Source organism: Scomber scombrus, chromosome 14, assembly GCF_963691925.1.
Source record: "Scomber scombrus chromosome 14, fScoSco1.1, whole genome shotgun sequence".
NCBI lineage: Eukaryota > Metazoa > Chordata > Actinopteri > Scombriformes > Scombridae > Scomber > Scomber scombrus.
Genome location: NC_084983.1, coordinates 20,653,817 through 20,670,164, shown reverse-complemented (window position 1 = coordinate 20,670,164; position 16,348 = coordinate 20,653,817). Strand labels below are relative to the sequence as shown.

Below are 16,348 nucleotides of genomic sequence, written 5' to 3'. Positions count from 1 at the left end.
TTTGTGTGTCTGTGTACGAGAATAACAGGTTTCTCCTATGCGGAGATGAATGAACGGAACGAACAAAAAACAAAAACAAAACAGAATCAGTTCGTGGTGCTCGCCACACATTGGTCTATGTATGGGAAACACTGTCTTATCATTTTCAATTTGCAATGCTTTTTGTGTCTAATCACTTATGTCCATTAACTTTGTATGCATTTGCAAGTTATCATCCAGCTTGACAGACACCATAGTCTTGACACCACAGAAACAAAAAAACATGCTTGTAGGGACTGCTGTATGCATAGGTAGCAAGGGATATGGAACACAGACTCATTCAGTTGCTTATAAGATAATAGGTCTAACAACATGTATGTTATATAATTTCCTGTAGCACACATACCACAAGAGCCTTTCCTTTTCCATCCACATTGCACAGTTTTTACATTCTTAATAATCGTTGTGTGTAAGAGTACACTGCTCTGGTGAGCGGCCTGCGTTGGTAATCTGTGAGTTGGTCCTTCTCACCAAATCCCTCTCATAGCTAGTCTGCAAATACATTAAGTCTTAATTATGTAATCTCTGAACTGCTGTGTCTGTAATATGTCTCAATATGTTCCTTTTTTTCTCTTCTCCTTGACCCCCAAGTCCCTTTGTCTAATAGGAGAATGAGGAAGAGGAGGAACTGGAAACCTTGGGAGCACCTTGGAAAGTTTCTGTGAAGTCTCAATGAAAGCATTAGAAGAGCCTCTCTAGTATTTGACTCAATGGCAAAGAAAGGGCGTACGAAGGGCGAGAAGCCCGAAGCGCTCATCTCTGCCCTGCAGGCAGCCAATGAAGATCTCAGGTCCAAGCTGACTGATATTCAGATAGAGCTACATCAAGAAAAATGCAAGGTACAATTTCCAAAGACGGAAGTCTTTTGTTGTCATATTATTGTTCAGTTTCAGTGTAAACTTAGTAGATTTAAACTTTACTTCCGCTAAGTATTAAGTCATATTGGCTTCACTTTTTGAATGCCAGTCTGTAAGTAAAGGTCCCAAAACGATGATATTTTAAATGGAAGCTCTACAGCAACCTTTGGACTATGTCAGGTTCAAAGTGCATCTTGTGATATGATACCATATGAAGTACAACATTTTTAAGTGTAGATGCTCTCATGTATGAGTTCAGTTAATGATAAATCACTGTATGTCCTACTCATTTACAACATCGTACACTGTTCTTTCACAAAGTCAACTTTAACAAATAACACATACTGTACACCACATGGGTTAATGCCACACTGCAGTAGGCTGATCAGGGTTAAATATTGATGTTGCCAGCATGCTTTACTCAAGTTAGCTTTTTCACGTTTTCCATGCATTTTTAACTCTTATCTTCTTACATGTACAAAACTGGTACCATGTTAGTGAGGTCAGGCGGATGATTTTCTTCAACTCACAATGAGACATTATTCTTACATTTGAGATCATCATGACTGAGATTTAATCAATGTAAGGATACAGTGTGGGAGAATGCCAGTCCGATCCCCAGGGGAAATTACACCCTTGGGATTTGCAGTCTTTTTTACTCAGGGTTTCAGCTCTCATACTACTTACTGCACAGGCTGCCCTACCATGTACTGAATCTTAATGTTAACACTTCATAGTAGTTGCAGACTCATGGCCAGGGAAGGTTCCTGTTAAGTTATGCAAATTAGGGCAGAATATTTGGATTTTGCCTTAGTTATGGAGATTGTTGGAGCCTTACACAGCCTTTAGACACCACTCAGAGTTTGTTGGCAAAAACACAAGATTATTAATAGCCTTTAAACCATGGCTATATCAACTAAGGTAAAACTATAATTAAACTAGAGTCATTTGAAACATACTTACTGACATCTACTTGGAGTACAGTAATAGGTATGTCAGATGTGTAAAATAACCTAATTCCTCTCTCCTCTTCCTCTGTCAAACCAGGTGAGCAAGCTAGAGCGGGACAAGGTGCAGGAGGTAAAGCGAGTGCGAGAGCAGGAGCAGCACCGTCACACTGCCATGTTAACAGAGCAGCGGGCCAAGTGGCACGAGGAAAAGCAAAAGGAGCTTCAGGCTCTCAGGGAAAACCTGACCCGGCAGCATGAGCAGGAGCTGGCCCGCCACGCCAAAATAAAAGACCAGGAGAACCAGAGGCTCAAGGCTGCTTTGAGTGCTATGCGTGATGGCAGTGGGGAGAAGGTGAGGTGAAGCTGGTTTTTAATTTGAGACAGAGCACAAGAGCTTGGCACAGGAAAGTTTTTAAAAAGGTTTTTTTTTGTCAAGCAACATTAACACCCTGTATCTTTCACACCCTGCTTCTTCAGGTGCGCACAGCATTGACCCTGGAAGCCAAGGAGGATGCACGTCGCTTCTTTGACCAGGAGAGAGTGAAGCTCCTGCAGGAGATAATAGAGCTGAAGTCTACTAAGAAGCAGACCGATGAGGCTCTCAGCAACATGATCCAAGCTGACAAAATGAAGGCTGGAGACCTGCGAGTGGAGCACCAGCAGCACCAGGAGCAGATCTCCAAGATCAAGTGGGACTGTGAGAAAGACATCCGCAGACTGGTACACACAGTCACTGCTACTAGTTACCTAACAAATGACTTGATATTGTATATGATGTGATGCCTCTGTTAATGCTACATTAGATAAGTATTCAGCATGAAAAATAGGAAGGAGCACAGTGCGGTAGATTTTATACCAGCTATAATTCTGTTACATATGAGCTGTGTGCATGCTTGTTGTAGAGCTACAGGGTAACCTGGTAGTGTAAAAGGTTTAAAAACATAAAGATGCAAATATATAAATGATGATGAATGTAAAAGTAGAGGCCTGCTGCACTGAATCTTATTAGGTGTGTGTGGCTACATGTGTGGAATTTAGGGCTACAATTAGTGATTTTTTTTCTTCTTTCAGTCAAATTAATATATTGAATCATTTTTACAATAAAAATCAATTAATCTTTAAGTCCATATCACACAGTCAAAATACCAACAATCCCAAAAAAATCCCAATAATGTAAAGGTGAGGGAGAAAAGCAAATTGTCATATTTGAAAGTCTGGTTGCAGAGAATATTTGGTCCTGGTGAATGATTAAAGTCATGATATATCAGCAATTTCTTAATTACGTCTGTTTTCTTCTCCTTCACTAGGTGGATGAAATCAAATCTAAAGACCGCACCATCTTCGCTCTGGAGAAAGAACTGGAGTCAACGTCGGGTTTCTTGCAGAAGCTGCAGCTTCAGAAGGACGCTCTGGACGAACAACTGTTCCTTGTCAAGGAGGCTGAGTGCGGCCTGGGAAGCCCGAAAAGAGAGATTCCCGGCAGAGCTGGAGATGGAGCAGAGCACTGTGGCAGCCCAGTAAGTGACAGAGAAATGTTATGCTTGCTTATGTCGTTTACATCAAACATTAATATCAATCTATTAATATGAAAGATACTTCCTCTTTGCTTTAGGCCTTGCATATTATTTTATAACTAAAGTGTCAATATGCCAGGATTGGTTTCAAGAACAAGACTTTTTCTTTTCACAGATAAGGGTCTCATAAGGGTCCCACACTTAACAGCTCCAAGCTCCCCAGGAGCATAAGAGATGTGACATAGATTTTAATCGTGATTTGTCAAAGTCCCATGATCAGCTCAAAGTAGCAAAAAGAGAAGGAAACATTGATTGCCACGAGTATGTCAGCCCATGACCCTCTAATGTAACAACTCATGGGGTTTAGATGTGATGTCCATGAGATGCAAGCAAATTAAAAGTATCAAATTCCAAGTAAATAGTAACCTAAATTAATGTGAATGTGTTTTTGAATTGGTGAACAAAATATTAAATTGTTGCAATGGCAATCTAGTTAGAAAGTAAAGAAAGTTGTTGTTTTTATTTGTCTATGATATACTCGATATGGTAATGTATTGTTTTTTCATTTGTGTGTGTCAGGACCTGAGGAGAAACCAGAGGCGTATTGCTGAACTCAACTCAACTATACGTAAATTGGAGGACCGCAACTCGCTGCTGGTCGATGAGCGGAATGAATTGGTATGTAAAATAATTCATCTAAAAGGGAAAATCATCTCTGTCTCTCTTTCTTAAGTTACTTACCTTCATCTTTCTAGCTTTCCTTCAGATCTCCTAGTTTCAGTTTCTTGCTGTCCACCTTCCTCTTGTCAGTCACAATTCATCATATCCTTGTTTCCCTTTCTCCTGCCAGCTGAAGCGAGTTCGAGAGTCAGAGAAGCAGTGCAAGCCCCTACTGGACAAGAACAAGCTGCTGAGTAAAAGGAATGATGATTTGACCCATACTATCCAGAAGCTGGAGGAGAAACTTAAGAGCCTGGCCAAGGAGAACCTTGAAATGGTCAGCATCATATGTACAGTACATTTAGTATTTTTTAGGTAAAAGGGTAAGATGGTGTTGTGACCTTACATGACTTTTATCTTTCTGCATTTTGTGGCTGCAGAGGGAGAAGATCAGCTCCCATCCACCACTAAAGAAACTGAAGTCTCTGAATGACCTGGACCAAGCCCATGATGACCAGGAAATAGCCTTTCTCAAGCTTCAAGTCCTGGAGCAACAAAGCATGATTGATGAACTGACAAGAGTATGTTTTTTGCCACTGTCTGAACTTACTGAACTTTGTTGTGCCCATAGTGGTGTAATTATTACATTGTACTTTCTTCGACCATTTGATTATCAGATAAATCCTGAAGATTTCCCCTCTGACAGTATTTAAGTTGAGTTTTCCCACTGTACCTGTTTGTTGAAATTGCAAGCTAAAAACGGCTTAGCTCTGTAGGCCATCCAGTGTGTTTGTTTTGTCTACTTTTGCGCTTTAATGAAACATTTTTACTTGCAGTGCCTGCACAAAGTCAAAAAAATCTAATAATTCTGTCTCTATTACTTAAAAACACAATTATCTCCAGTTATCTAAAGCCAAAATAAAACTGGATTCAACTCAACAGGCTGGACACAATTGCCTCCATGAACTTGAGCTCCCAAGTAGGAATGGGAGCTTGTCTTGAGATTTTGTGCTATGTCATTAATTCAGAAAAACAGAGCAGAATGCATTACACTTCCCTAGCGTAAAGGATGACATATCATACTATATGTTTCAATGTTCAAATAAAAGTGACCATCAGTCAGGATCAGTGCATATTGCGTTTAATTAATTATCATTTAATATGATAATATCAATGATCAATGATATCAAGTAGATATCCCATTTTAAACTCTTTACTTTAACTGTAAAGTGCCATGTCCCTGAAATTACTTAAATTTATCAACATGATAACGGTTTGTTTCAGTGTCATGGGTCAATTTCATTGGTTTGTTTGTATTTTTGGAAAAGAGAAGAAAAAGAAGGATATGTTTAATGTAATGTGTGATGTATTAACTTTTTTCTTCCCGTTTTTCTGTTTTTCCAGGACCGAGAGAAACTACTAAGAAAGAAAAGGCATAAAAGAAGTTCAAGGCCAATTAAGGTAGAAAAAAATCCAATTTGTTTGAGGCTATTTGTATTTAACCTCACATAGTTTGATTTCTAAAGGCAATAGGCAGATTGCGAATTCTTTCAAAACAGGAATCCTGCGTGTGAGAATCCCTAAAAAGTCTTGTAGTAACACAAAACTGCCACTTTAAACCAATTTCAAACAAGCACCCACATGTAGCACTCACATTCATTGTAATGATACTGCCACAGTGATACTGCATTTTTTACTGTACGACAATATAAAAATAACATTTTCTGGGAAACCCAACAGGAAGATTAGAAGTTGAAAAAGTGCAATGTTATCAACCGGGCTTATAAATAGATCCTTGGACATTTACCATCAGTGATTATTAGATTTGTAAATCTTTCAACTTTCTTCTCTGCAGAGGCACATCGTAGTAGACACCTACTTTGGGTATGATGAAGAATCTATGGACTCGGAGACTTCTTCAGTGGCTTCATTCCGGATGGACAGGACCCCTGCTACTCCTGATGAAGACCTAGATGAGGTGAGATGACGGCTTGTATTCATTATACCATTAAGGACGTTTACCTTCCATTCTTTGGAGTATCACTGTCACCACACTTTGACTTCCAGCATTGCCACCAAATCCATTCAGTTGCATCCACATAAGCCCAATGCAACCATAGACCTTAACCTCTAATGTGTTTGTGTCAAACAAGGGTCTAGCCAATGAGGAGTCTGAGCTGCGTTTCCGTCAGCTGACCCGGGAGTATCAGGCCTTACAGCGAGCCTATGCCCTGCTGCAGGAACAGAAAGGAGGCATACTGGACGCTGAGATGGAAGCCAAGGTACATGCACACAAAATCACTTTATTTTTGGTTTAAATAAATATAAATAATAAAATGGAGTGACTGTGACTAACCCTTTAAAGTACATTCAAATCAGGTCAGTTGTGGTTCTTCAGTTCTCCTGCAACAGAGTATAAGTGCTCGGAGAGGAATAACAAGCTTTCCCCTGCAAACTTTGCTCATTTATATTTTTATTTTTATTTTAATATTTTAGCAGTTTTCTTGCTTAGGTGTCATATATTTAATGCTAATGTGACAGAGAAATTCAGTAATATTTGCAACCCCCTATTCAAATAAGCAATGTGTAACCCTAATGTAACCCTTACACTAATGGCTGTTTTTTTTACACTTTAGACGTAACTAAATTGTGTATTGGGCTGAAAGTGCTGTGAGAGCACTTCAAAGTGAACAGCAGTTCTGTGGCTGAACAGATCCAGTGTTACAGTGAAGGAATAAAGCCGAAATGCTTTCAAGTCACACTGACAGATCAATAATGACTATTTTATTGAGAGAAAGAATTGTATCAGTATTTTATATCAGATTTTATTGAGCAATCTTGAAAAACACATCCCTAGGTATCTGTGGACACCCACTTGAGGAACTGTGCTCTAGTAGCTACTGAATCACTGTTTTGCTCTTGTTTCAGGCGCAGGAGCAGGTCCAGGCAGACATTCTCAGGTATAAGGCAAAAATAGAGGACTTGGAGAAGGAACTGACCCTGAAAGGACAGGTAAGACACACATTCACACACATAAATGAAGCCACATGCATGTATGCATGGGGGTGGATGGATATGAAATACTATGCTGTTTTTCATGTTAAAAAAGCTAATTAATTACACACAAAAAATTCAACAAAAAATAAATTAAAAGATAGTCAAACAATATGTTAATACTTGAACTAACAACTTAACTATTTTGCATATTAGGATTTAACTATTAAGACAAGATAAATTGTTATAATAGCTGGGATTAAAGCTCATTTGCCTCTGTTCTTTTATCCATCAGGACTCCAAATGGGTGGAGGAGAAGCAACTCTTCTTACGAAGGAATCAGGAGCTATTAGACAAGGTTAGGCTCAGCTTCTAGTTTGTTTTCCAATAATCAAACCGCTCTTGCTTTTCTAAAAATGTTTGAAATTGTGTTGATTGCACTTTTAAAAGTTTAATCGAAGGAATCTGAATACATTTGTGAACAAGTACATCTTCCTTTCTTTTTATTAATACTTTCTGTTGTCCAGGCTGAAAAGGTGGAGTCAGAGTGCAGTCGGCTGCAGCAAGAGCTCCAAGACTCCAAAGACCAAAACGAGCTGTTAGAGTTCAGGATACTGGAGTTAGAGGTGAGGCACAAAGATACACAAGCATGACAGATGTGTGAACTGAGTCCAATGCCCTTCCAAAATGTTTGTAACCTAATACATGTGTCTTGTGAGGAAAACCAATCATTTTGTACGATCAAAATTTTACTAGCCCGGTTATTGGTCCAACAGTGTGAACCATTTTATTGGTGTTTTGCTGAAATCCAGAAAAAACATTGTACTATGCTGCGACCACATTTACAGAGACTCTATCAAGTTACAAAACCAATGTTAGTCTTTCCAAAAGCTCCTGTCAGCATATTCATCACACAAATAATCCTTTGATGATTAAAGATAAATTTAATATTTTACCAATGTTTTTGCAGTCCAGACTGCTTTTCATGTTATTATTTGTGTCTGTTATGTAAAAATAAAGTCTCGTACATTATAAAAAAACGATTTAAGCCAAGATCAGATATTCCATTACAAATCAGATCTTGGCCACCTTTTGATGCAAAAAACAGCTGTTTTCTGTTTTGACAGAGCTGTTCCCTGGCTAAAGTGATCTCATATTCAGGATTTATGGGGGTCACTCCCTTAAATAATATATTTGTGTAAAGGTACAAATGCTGAGCCAATTGAATAACATCCACATTATGTTTAAAAAGCTATAGTGCAGCACTTGTTTGGGTTGCTGTTTCTATGAATCAGCTTCTACTTCAAATGAAGGCCAGTCGAACTAATCTGCCTGGATTTAGCACATGATGCACTAAGGTACATATTTCCTCTATGTGGATCTTGCCTGTCAAGTCATCACACAGCTATAAAGACAGGCAGCCCACTATTCTGTCAGTCATGTTGATAACTAGCTGAAAGGGGTCTTTGTGTTCTGGCATGCTTTTGAGAGTTTACAGAAAACTGCCACCTAGTGAGTACAGAGGAGAAACCATCAGTTTACTGTGGATGCATTCAATAAAGTACTGAAATTTAGTTTTACAATATCACATTGATTTAACTTTAATTTCAATTAAAGCATTTAGGTTTTTGTCACTTACAAATCAAATATTTTCTGTAAATAAGTAATGCCATTGAAATGTTTTCTGTTGTAGCTGGGTCCGCTATATTATATATATCAAAAATATTAGACTATTAAAACTTAAGAGATTAGTGACAAAATATTATAAAATCAGAAATGAAGAAAAGTACACATACAAAAAAGAGAAAAGAACATATTCATGTAATAACTTAGGGTAGTAAAGCTTGTGGTTTTTGTTTTATTTTTTTTAAAGATGACACAGATCAAGTTGCATGCATTTGTGCAAACTGCCATTAAATACAGTATGTGCAATTGTGCAGAGGTCTAATTATCCTCATTCAGCCCTTCAGTGTTAGACCTCAGTCATAAGGCTATGAGCAGGGTGGTATTTGTCCTTGGTGATGCTCTTGATCCCAGTCCTGCATCTCCTAATGTAATTACCATTTTACCATTTCTATCAGCTGTGTGAAAAATGTTTCTTCAGATGGCAGCAGCAGGAGCTATTTGTCTTAATAGCAGTTGGCATTTTATTGGCTGAACAAAGCAAAGAGCACCACTGACTGACACTAAATCATCATCAGTGAAAGAAATAGTGACATCAGTGGAAACAATGATGGACTGAATTAGAGAATTTGGGGATACACACCCTGTGCAAAAACACTACAGGAAATTCATGCATATGACAAATACTCTTGAAGGTTACATAACACCTGAATTAAATTCACCAGCCTCTAGTTTGAGAGCAGTAACGTGAAGTATTATCAGTTTCTTTTCATCAGAACTAAAATGAAGTTATTTTGGTTATAAGAAACCTTGTGTGGCTCTGAATGTAAATACTGATTCTATGCAAAAAATGTAATTTTTCTGTAGAGGACACTAAAATAAGCCAATAAAGGTGAAAGTACAGTTTCATCCTGGTCTGACTCAAACACAGAGGCAACAGGAACAGTTACACACATTGTTAGTATAATGAAATGTGTCTTTCTTTTATTGTAGGAGCGTGAAAGGAGGTCTCCTCCATTCAACCACCTGAGGATGCATCCCTTCTCTGAGGGAGTCAGTGCCCTGCAGATTTACTGTATGAAGGAGGGTGTCAAGGTATGCAAAGGAGGATGAGGAAATGGCTTATCATTGTAATTATTTGTATACAGTAGCATCTTTTCTGACCAGGGATCTCAGTACAGTGCAGTACAGGTGCCATAAATTGTGGAGTTGCATGCTTTTGTATCCCTTTTATCTATCACATTTATCTATATGTCACTCTTAAAAGTATAACACCATATGCTGTCTGTATATCAGGTGTCTGCACATGGAGTTCCAACCATAACATAGCAAACTGTTTATGTGCATACTCCTGACAGGTTTTTATTTGTATTTTTTCTAACAGGACGTTTGCATACCAGATCTCATCAAACTTCTAGATATCTTGGGAGACAACGGGGTAATTCATGTGGAATTTAACATATCAACATATGATGCCTAAAACTGGAACATTATTCATGAAAGATTTTTTTTCCTTTTGTATAGAACTTAAGAAATGAGGAGCAAGTGGCCATTATTCAGGCTAGCACTGTTTTGTCACTAGCAGAAAAGGTAAGTTTAGAGGCTACATCATGGCTCGTTGGATAACAGTCAAATCAACTGTCATCACAGACTGGTTTGTGCTGAACTGACTCATGTTTTGCTGTTTGTTGCCCTCTAGTGGATTCAACAGATTGAAGGGACGGAGGCAGCGCTTCACCAGAAGATGATGGACCTCGAAATAGAGATGGTGAGCTACAGCATACAACGTTTTAAAGGTTGTCATACTCAAATCAATCACATGATGCATCCAGTAAAAAAAAAAGAAAACAGGGGCGGCATTATGTGATAGCACAAAAGAGCTGGAGATTAGACCAAACCCACAGATTGTTTCATCCAGTTTTCACCTCACTATGTGATATAAAATGCCACATTACACAAAAAGACAAAAAGGTCCCTGTTGGTAACCAATTTTTTTGTAGTCATGACCTGTATTAGCCCTAAGTAGAGAATCATTACAAATGAATCTCCCTAAGTACAACAACAACAAAATAACATTAAAAAAACATTCCCTCAAGTATTTTCATTTGTGGTTAAAGAATAAGGCCGGTAATAGTCTCTCAATATCCCATGAAATGCATTAAACACTAACACATTAGTCCGACTTTTCTGACTTCCCTACTGTGTGGCTGTCTGTCTTGAGGCCACTGGTTCCCGCTGAAGACATAAATCTTTAAAAATGAGTCACAAACATATACTTTCTTAAAAGGCTAAATGATATCTTTAAACAGCTGGCAACTGTAGTTTTTAGAAAATGTTGCTTATAGTGATTAAATAATGCATTTGCAAGGTTGTGGATTATTTATATTATTTAAATAATCCCATACCTATATTGTAGGTTTTATCACGTGGGATTAATTGAATGTTGTATGTTGTTATGTTGTAACTGAGTAGCTAAAAAACCCTAACCACTCACCCTGACCTGCACACTCTATACAGGAAATGTTCTGTAAACAAAAAGGATATCTAGAAGAGGAGCTGGACTACAGAAAACAAGCCCTGGACCAGGCCTACATGGTAAGTTAGTGTATCAGGTGTACGTCATGTTTTGGAGCTTGTTCACCATCACACTACTGAGAGTCAGTTCACATCAGGAGACAAATTAGAATCATGGCATGCATAGTAAAGTGGTACTGTGTGGGTTTGTATGACATCAAAAGTAATATTCCTTTTTTTGCTCTCAACAGCAAATCCAGGAGTTGGAAGCAACGTTATACAACGCCCTGCAGCAGGACAAGGTCATTTCATATTACAGCCTTATTTTTTTATTTGTTGATTTGTTTGTTTGTTCGTTTAATGATAATGAATTTGCTTTTGAAATGCATTCTTGTGATCGTGCAAATGGCATTAATCCGGAACATCTGCACTATCTACACAGTGTCCTAATGACCTGTTTACATGGTGTCTGGTAAATAGCTGTCATGACTACGGCATCTTTGAAATTATGAACACAAATTAAGAAAAGAGAGGCTTCTAGGAAACAGAAGATTTCCAGAAGGCTTCAAGTAATCTTCTTCCAAGAAATCTCTACAGATAGAAAAAATAGTTTATTATTTGTAGAAATGTAAGGACCGATAGGAACTATAAAAACATATAATGGATCTCCAATAACAACATTTACACTAGAAATCTGGGAAAATATGGTTAGGAAATGTATACTCAAGAGGGAAAGAAGTATATTAAGCTGGGACACATACGACCTGAAATTCAAACCAGGGGTGTTTGACCCAAGGTTAAAACAATGTACAGAGAATGGTATCGCTGCTCCAACAAGGGACACGTATGAGTTTCCAAGAAATAAAGGTGAAATATGTGTGGGTGCATATCATCAGGACAAATCTCAGGTCTACCCAACCTCCAGGGAAAATAGAGGGAACTCAACACCATACATAAAAAAACAAAAACAAATGGGAATCTGAACTAAATTCATATGGAGTGTTGTACAAAATGTGTATGACACAGTGTACAATGACTAACTCACAAGTATGGAGAGAGTTTGGATGGAAGAATCTAACTAGGTTCTTCATAACACCCCAGATCAAAAGCAGACAACAAGTACCCCAGCAACCTCGTTAAAGGCTTTCAACAAGAACTGGGAAAAGTGGATCATTTACATTAAACATGACACCGACAAATAACTGAACTGTTAAGTTATGGAATAACTAGGAATGAGAATCTGTGTCTGCAATAAAAATTAAACAACAAATTACATTATACCCATAAGATAAGACATTTACCATGGGCTTTAAATAATCCTTCATGCTATCTTCTCTGTGTGGTGCCTGTTTCCTTCCTGCAGGTGATCAAATATGGTGAGCCTCTAGATGAGCTTCAGAAAGATGAGCTGCGGACAGCAGTGGAGAAGCTGAGGAGGCAGATGCTAAGGAAGAGTCGAGAGTACGACTGCCAGATCCTCCAGGAGAGGATGGAACTGCTGCACCAGGCGCACCAGGTCCGTCTATGTCTGTGATTGTGATAGTAAAACTGTGTGAAAATAGGTTTGTACGTGTATGAGAAACCCTTCTTGGCTGGAGAGACTTGGCTCCTCTCTTTCAAAGGTGAATGACATCTGTCATAATCTGCATCTCCACAAAGAACCTCAGTATTCACCATTTTCTCTCTGAATGTTTGCAGAGAATTCGGGACCTTGAGGATAAGACAGAAATCCAGAGGAGGCAGATTAAAGACCTGGAGGAAAAGGTAGGCCATGTTTTATGTCTTTCTGTTGTAAATATTAGTTGTTCACATTTAAAAAGCGTGAATGTATTTGTTAATTACATGAAACTCATGATGGAATGATACCAGGTTTATTAGGATTTACAATTGTTGCTGTCAGGCAGCCACAGTTAAGAGGATATTTACAGCCTCTGAACACATAAGTAATATTCAGCGATAAGGTTTCATTATATATACTGTACATGTTTCCCTGGACATTGAACCTCTGTTCCTGTTTCTGCTGTTACTAACATGTTGTATGTCAAGTGTTCCTATAATTCTCACACTTTCTTTGTCCCTTCTTCATCTCTTCCTTTCTTTCCAGTTTTTGTTTCTGTTCTTGTTCTTTTCTCTCGCCTTTATCCTTTGGCCTTGAAGTCTTTGGCGTGTCCTGTAGCAGAGGTGAGTCCTGCGGGCTTTGAGTAGAAAGCTCAAACCAGCACCTTCTGTCTTCTGGACCTTGGTCAAATATGTTCCTATTAAAGCAGAAACTGCACGTCAAGTGTTTTGGCATAGTGCAGCAGCCAAAGTAAGAACTGGGAATACTCTGGGAACACAGCCTGGATAGACCTTGACAAGCAAGTAACATTAAGACTAACCTGATTCTGGTCTTCGAAATGATCTATTCTTTTTAAAGTATTGTCTCACTTAACTTCAATTATCATACTCATGAAAGAAAACAAATAAGCATAGAGAAGAAATAGTGTTGTAATTGAACTGGCAGTGGCAATTAAACAAGAAACTCTATGGTTAATACAAATATCATAATGTATACCCAAATACTCCTGTACCTAATGCTCACGTGACATTAATCTATAGTGGTTTCAGAAAGAAAACTACAGACCTCCAACAGTACAATGGTGACATTTTGAGATGTTTACCGAATGTGACCACTAGGGGGGCTCAGTGCTTTCTAGAAGCAACAGTTATTTGACCCTGGTCTGCTCACTCTCCCCCCTACACATTTTCTTGCTTCACCTTGCCTTCACCTAGAAATTTAACTGTCATTCCTTTTCTATCTTTACATTCTCAACATCTCTCTATTTAAGCATCCTTCATCATTTTTTCCGATATGACATAAGCATATCATCATTGAAAGGTTTCCAAGTACTGTAGCCGACATCTCAGGAAGCAAATAGTCCCATCAACATCACCGTCTCTCTCCTGTTTGTGTGTTGTCACCTCTGAGGTCAAAACCCATGTTTCTATGTGTTTTTTTTTAATTATGAAAATGGTCTTTCAGGAAAATTCAAATGTTGTTACAGCTTGGGTGTTATTGCAGCAGTGACCTGCATTGATAGATTTCAGATTTTTTTGGGAACTTGGGGGCAGTACAAGAAGTCGTAAATATAACAATGACATATTATCACCTAATAAAGTTATTATGGCTAACATGTTGGCAGGAGGCACAGAGCGACATTGCCAGTTATTTGAAAACATACTTCTAGCTACCTGCACTTTAGCTCTCTATCAACCCCTAATATTTGGCTCTTTAGCTGCTGTTTGGTGTTGCAAGCTATGCAACCCTGAGATGTTCCACAAGTCTGAGAGGAAGTGCAGAGTTGGACGATAATTCTTTGTGGGGTATATGGCCACTCAGGGTTACAGAATAGCAACATGTCAATACTTGGGGGGAATGGACTATATGTTGTGTTAAAAAATGTATAGTGTTAAAAAATCTGTTTATTTCAGTAAATAGATTTACTGAAATACTGCCAAATACAAAACACAAAGATAATAATAAAATATGCAGTGTGCAGTGCATGTCAAATTTAGTTCTAATTCCCTATGACTCCTGTCTCTCTTTCCTCTCTCTCTCTCTCTCTCTCTCTCTCTCTCTCTCTCTCTCTCTCTCTCTCTCTCTCTCTCTCTCTCTCTCTCTCTCTCTCTCTCTCTCTCTCTCTCTCTCTCTCTCTCTCTCTCTTTCTCTCTCAGGTGGTGTGTCAGCTTGGAGATCTTGTTTGTGACTGCAGTGTTATTTATTTTCTGGACAAGTGTGGAACAATGTGCATAGCAGTGGCTGCTAGTGTCATAACATCAGTGACTACTGTCAGTATAGGTGGACGTGTCGTGTGTTGGCCATGGATGTTCACACTTCAGATCTTAATCATTTTTTTATTTTTTATTTTTGAATGGGGATGGGGTTCTCAGGATGCTGCCCAGGACGATATTTTTACAGCGGTGTTGGACATTAAACATCTCTCCAAACAGCTGCAACAACGACACACAATTAGAAAGACACTCACAATAGACGCAGACACACACACACCTACAGTATCTGTACATACAGTTTACAGACACGCATGCATATACAGATGCATGTAGATGCAGACACACTCACATACAAACACATGCTTTGACAAATCCAAACCAAAGCTTGGGAAATGTTCTCTCTGCCATGCAGGGTAATAATATGTCATTCACCACCATTTAGCCACAGTGGGAATATAAACAGACAGAAAAACTCATAGACAATGAGGCAAACAAACCGCCAGACCACAGCTTCTCTTCTTTTTCTCTTCCTTCCTTTCCAAACCTGAAAGGACGTTCTTTGTGAATGCAACCTCTCAGTGAATAGAAGCGAGCCAACTCAGGGCCCACGAGTGCAGAGGCCGTTTGAACAGACTGGTCTCAGGTCAGATTATAATAAGGAACACTCAGGACATAGTGTCTTACAGGCTGGCCTGCCCTCGTTGTTCCCAGAATGATCCATACACAGACTGCTGGGACTCTCCTGGGGAAATACCTGAAATACTCTGCAGAGACTGGTGTGTACAGACACAATAGCTGAACAGGGAATACAGGACACATCTTCACTGGACACAGATAACAGTCTTGAGTGAAGAATTATAAAGAGGAAGAAAAGATCAAGTGAGAAATGAAGCTCTCAGATCCAGCTCCACTCAGTCTGGATCTCCACAGAAATACTTACGGATTTTCAAACCGCTTTTTAATTTTTCTCAAAAGCCAGCAGACTGCAAGAGCTTTACTCTCTGGTGTTCTTGTTTTTTTTCTTTCTTCCTTTGTTTCTTTTTTACAGCTCCTACCACTCAAATACTGTGTCCCAAGATTTCCACTGAGAAAACATCCCAATTCTGTACTGTAATATATACACATTTGTTGATATGTACATGTGTCCGAATTATTTCATGTAGTTTCCCCTTTTTATTTCTGTGAATAGTTGCAACTTTCTTTTAACTCTCTGAAGCAGCTTGAGTAGTTGATGTACTTGGCAGTTTATGAATGACTCAAATGGGGTATAGATTGCTCTTGTATATTGTGGTGACAGCTGCAAAGATGAACTTTATTTCTTAGAAATTATAACTGAAAAATTGTTGGAATATGAATGTGGAATAACAACATATTTGCCTCCCTTTCCTCCGTCTGCCCTCCTTGTCACCCACAGTATGTTCCTTAT

The 16,348-nt window shown here is 38.7% G+C and overlaps 1 protein-coding gene across 3 annotated transcripts; it reads left to right on the top strand.

Annotated features, from left to right (window-relative positions):
- Positions 1–749: 749 nt before the first annotated feature.
- jakmip2 (janus kinase and microtubule interacting protein 2) lies at positions 750–13,306 on the top strand. Of its 3 annotated transcripts, none has more exons than XM_062432797.1 (22): positions 750–878; positions 1,944–2,198; positions 2,324–2,566; positions 3,154–3,363; positions 3,940–4,038; positions 4,211–4,357; positions 4,461–4,601; positions 5,425–5,481; positions 5,876–5,998; positions 6,174–6,302; positions 6,949–7,032; positions 7,310–7,372; positions 7,542–7,640; positions 9,631–9,732; positions 10,022–10,075; positions 10,162–10,227; positions 10,337–10,405; positions 11,155–11,232; positions 11,403–11,453; positions 12,515–12,667; positions 12,850–12,915; positions 13,256–13,306. In XM_062432797.1, the coding sequence occupies exons 1-22, from the start codon at positions 750–752 to the stop codon at positions 13,304–13,306; spliced, it is 2,469 nt and encodes an 822-aa protein (XP_062288781.1). The 3 variants fall into 3 exon arrangements, with proteins under 3 accessions (XP_062288781.1, XP_062288780.1, XP_062288782.1); XM_062432796.1 differs by having other exon boundaries at positions 5,425–5,500; positions 5,889–5,998; XM_062432798.1 differs by lacking the exon at positions 7,310–7,372 and having other exon boundaries at positions 5,425–5,500; positions 5,889–5,998.
- Positions 13,307–16,348: the final 3,042 nt, after the last annotated feature.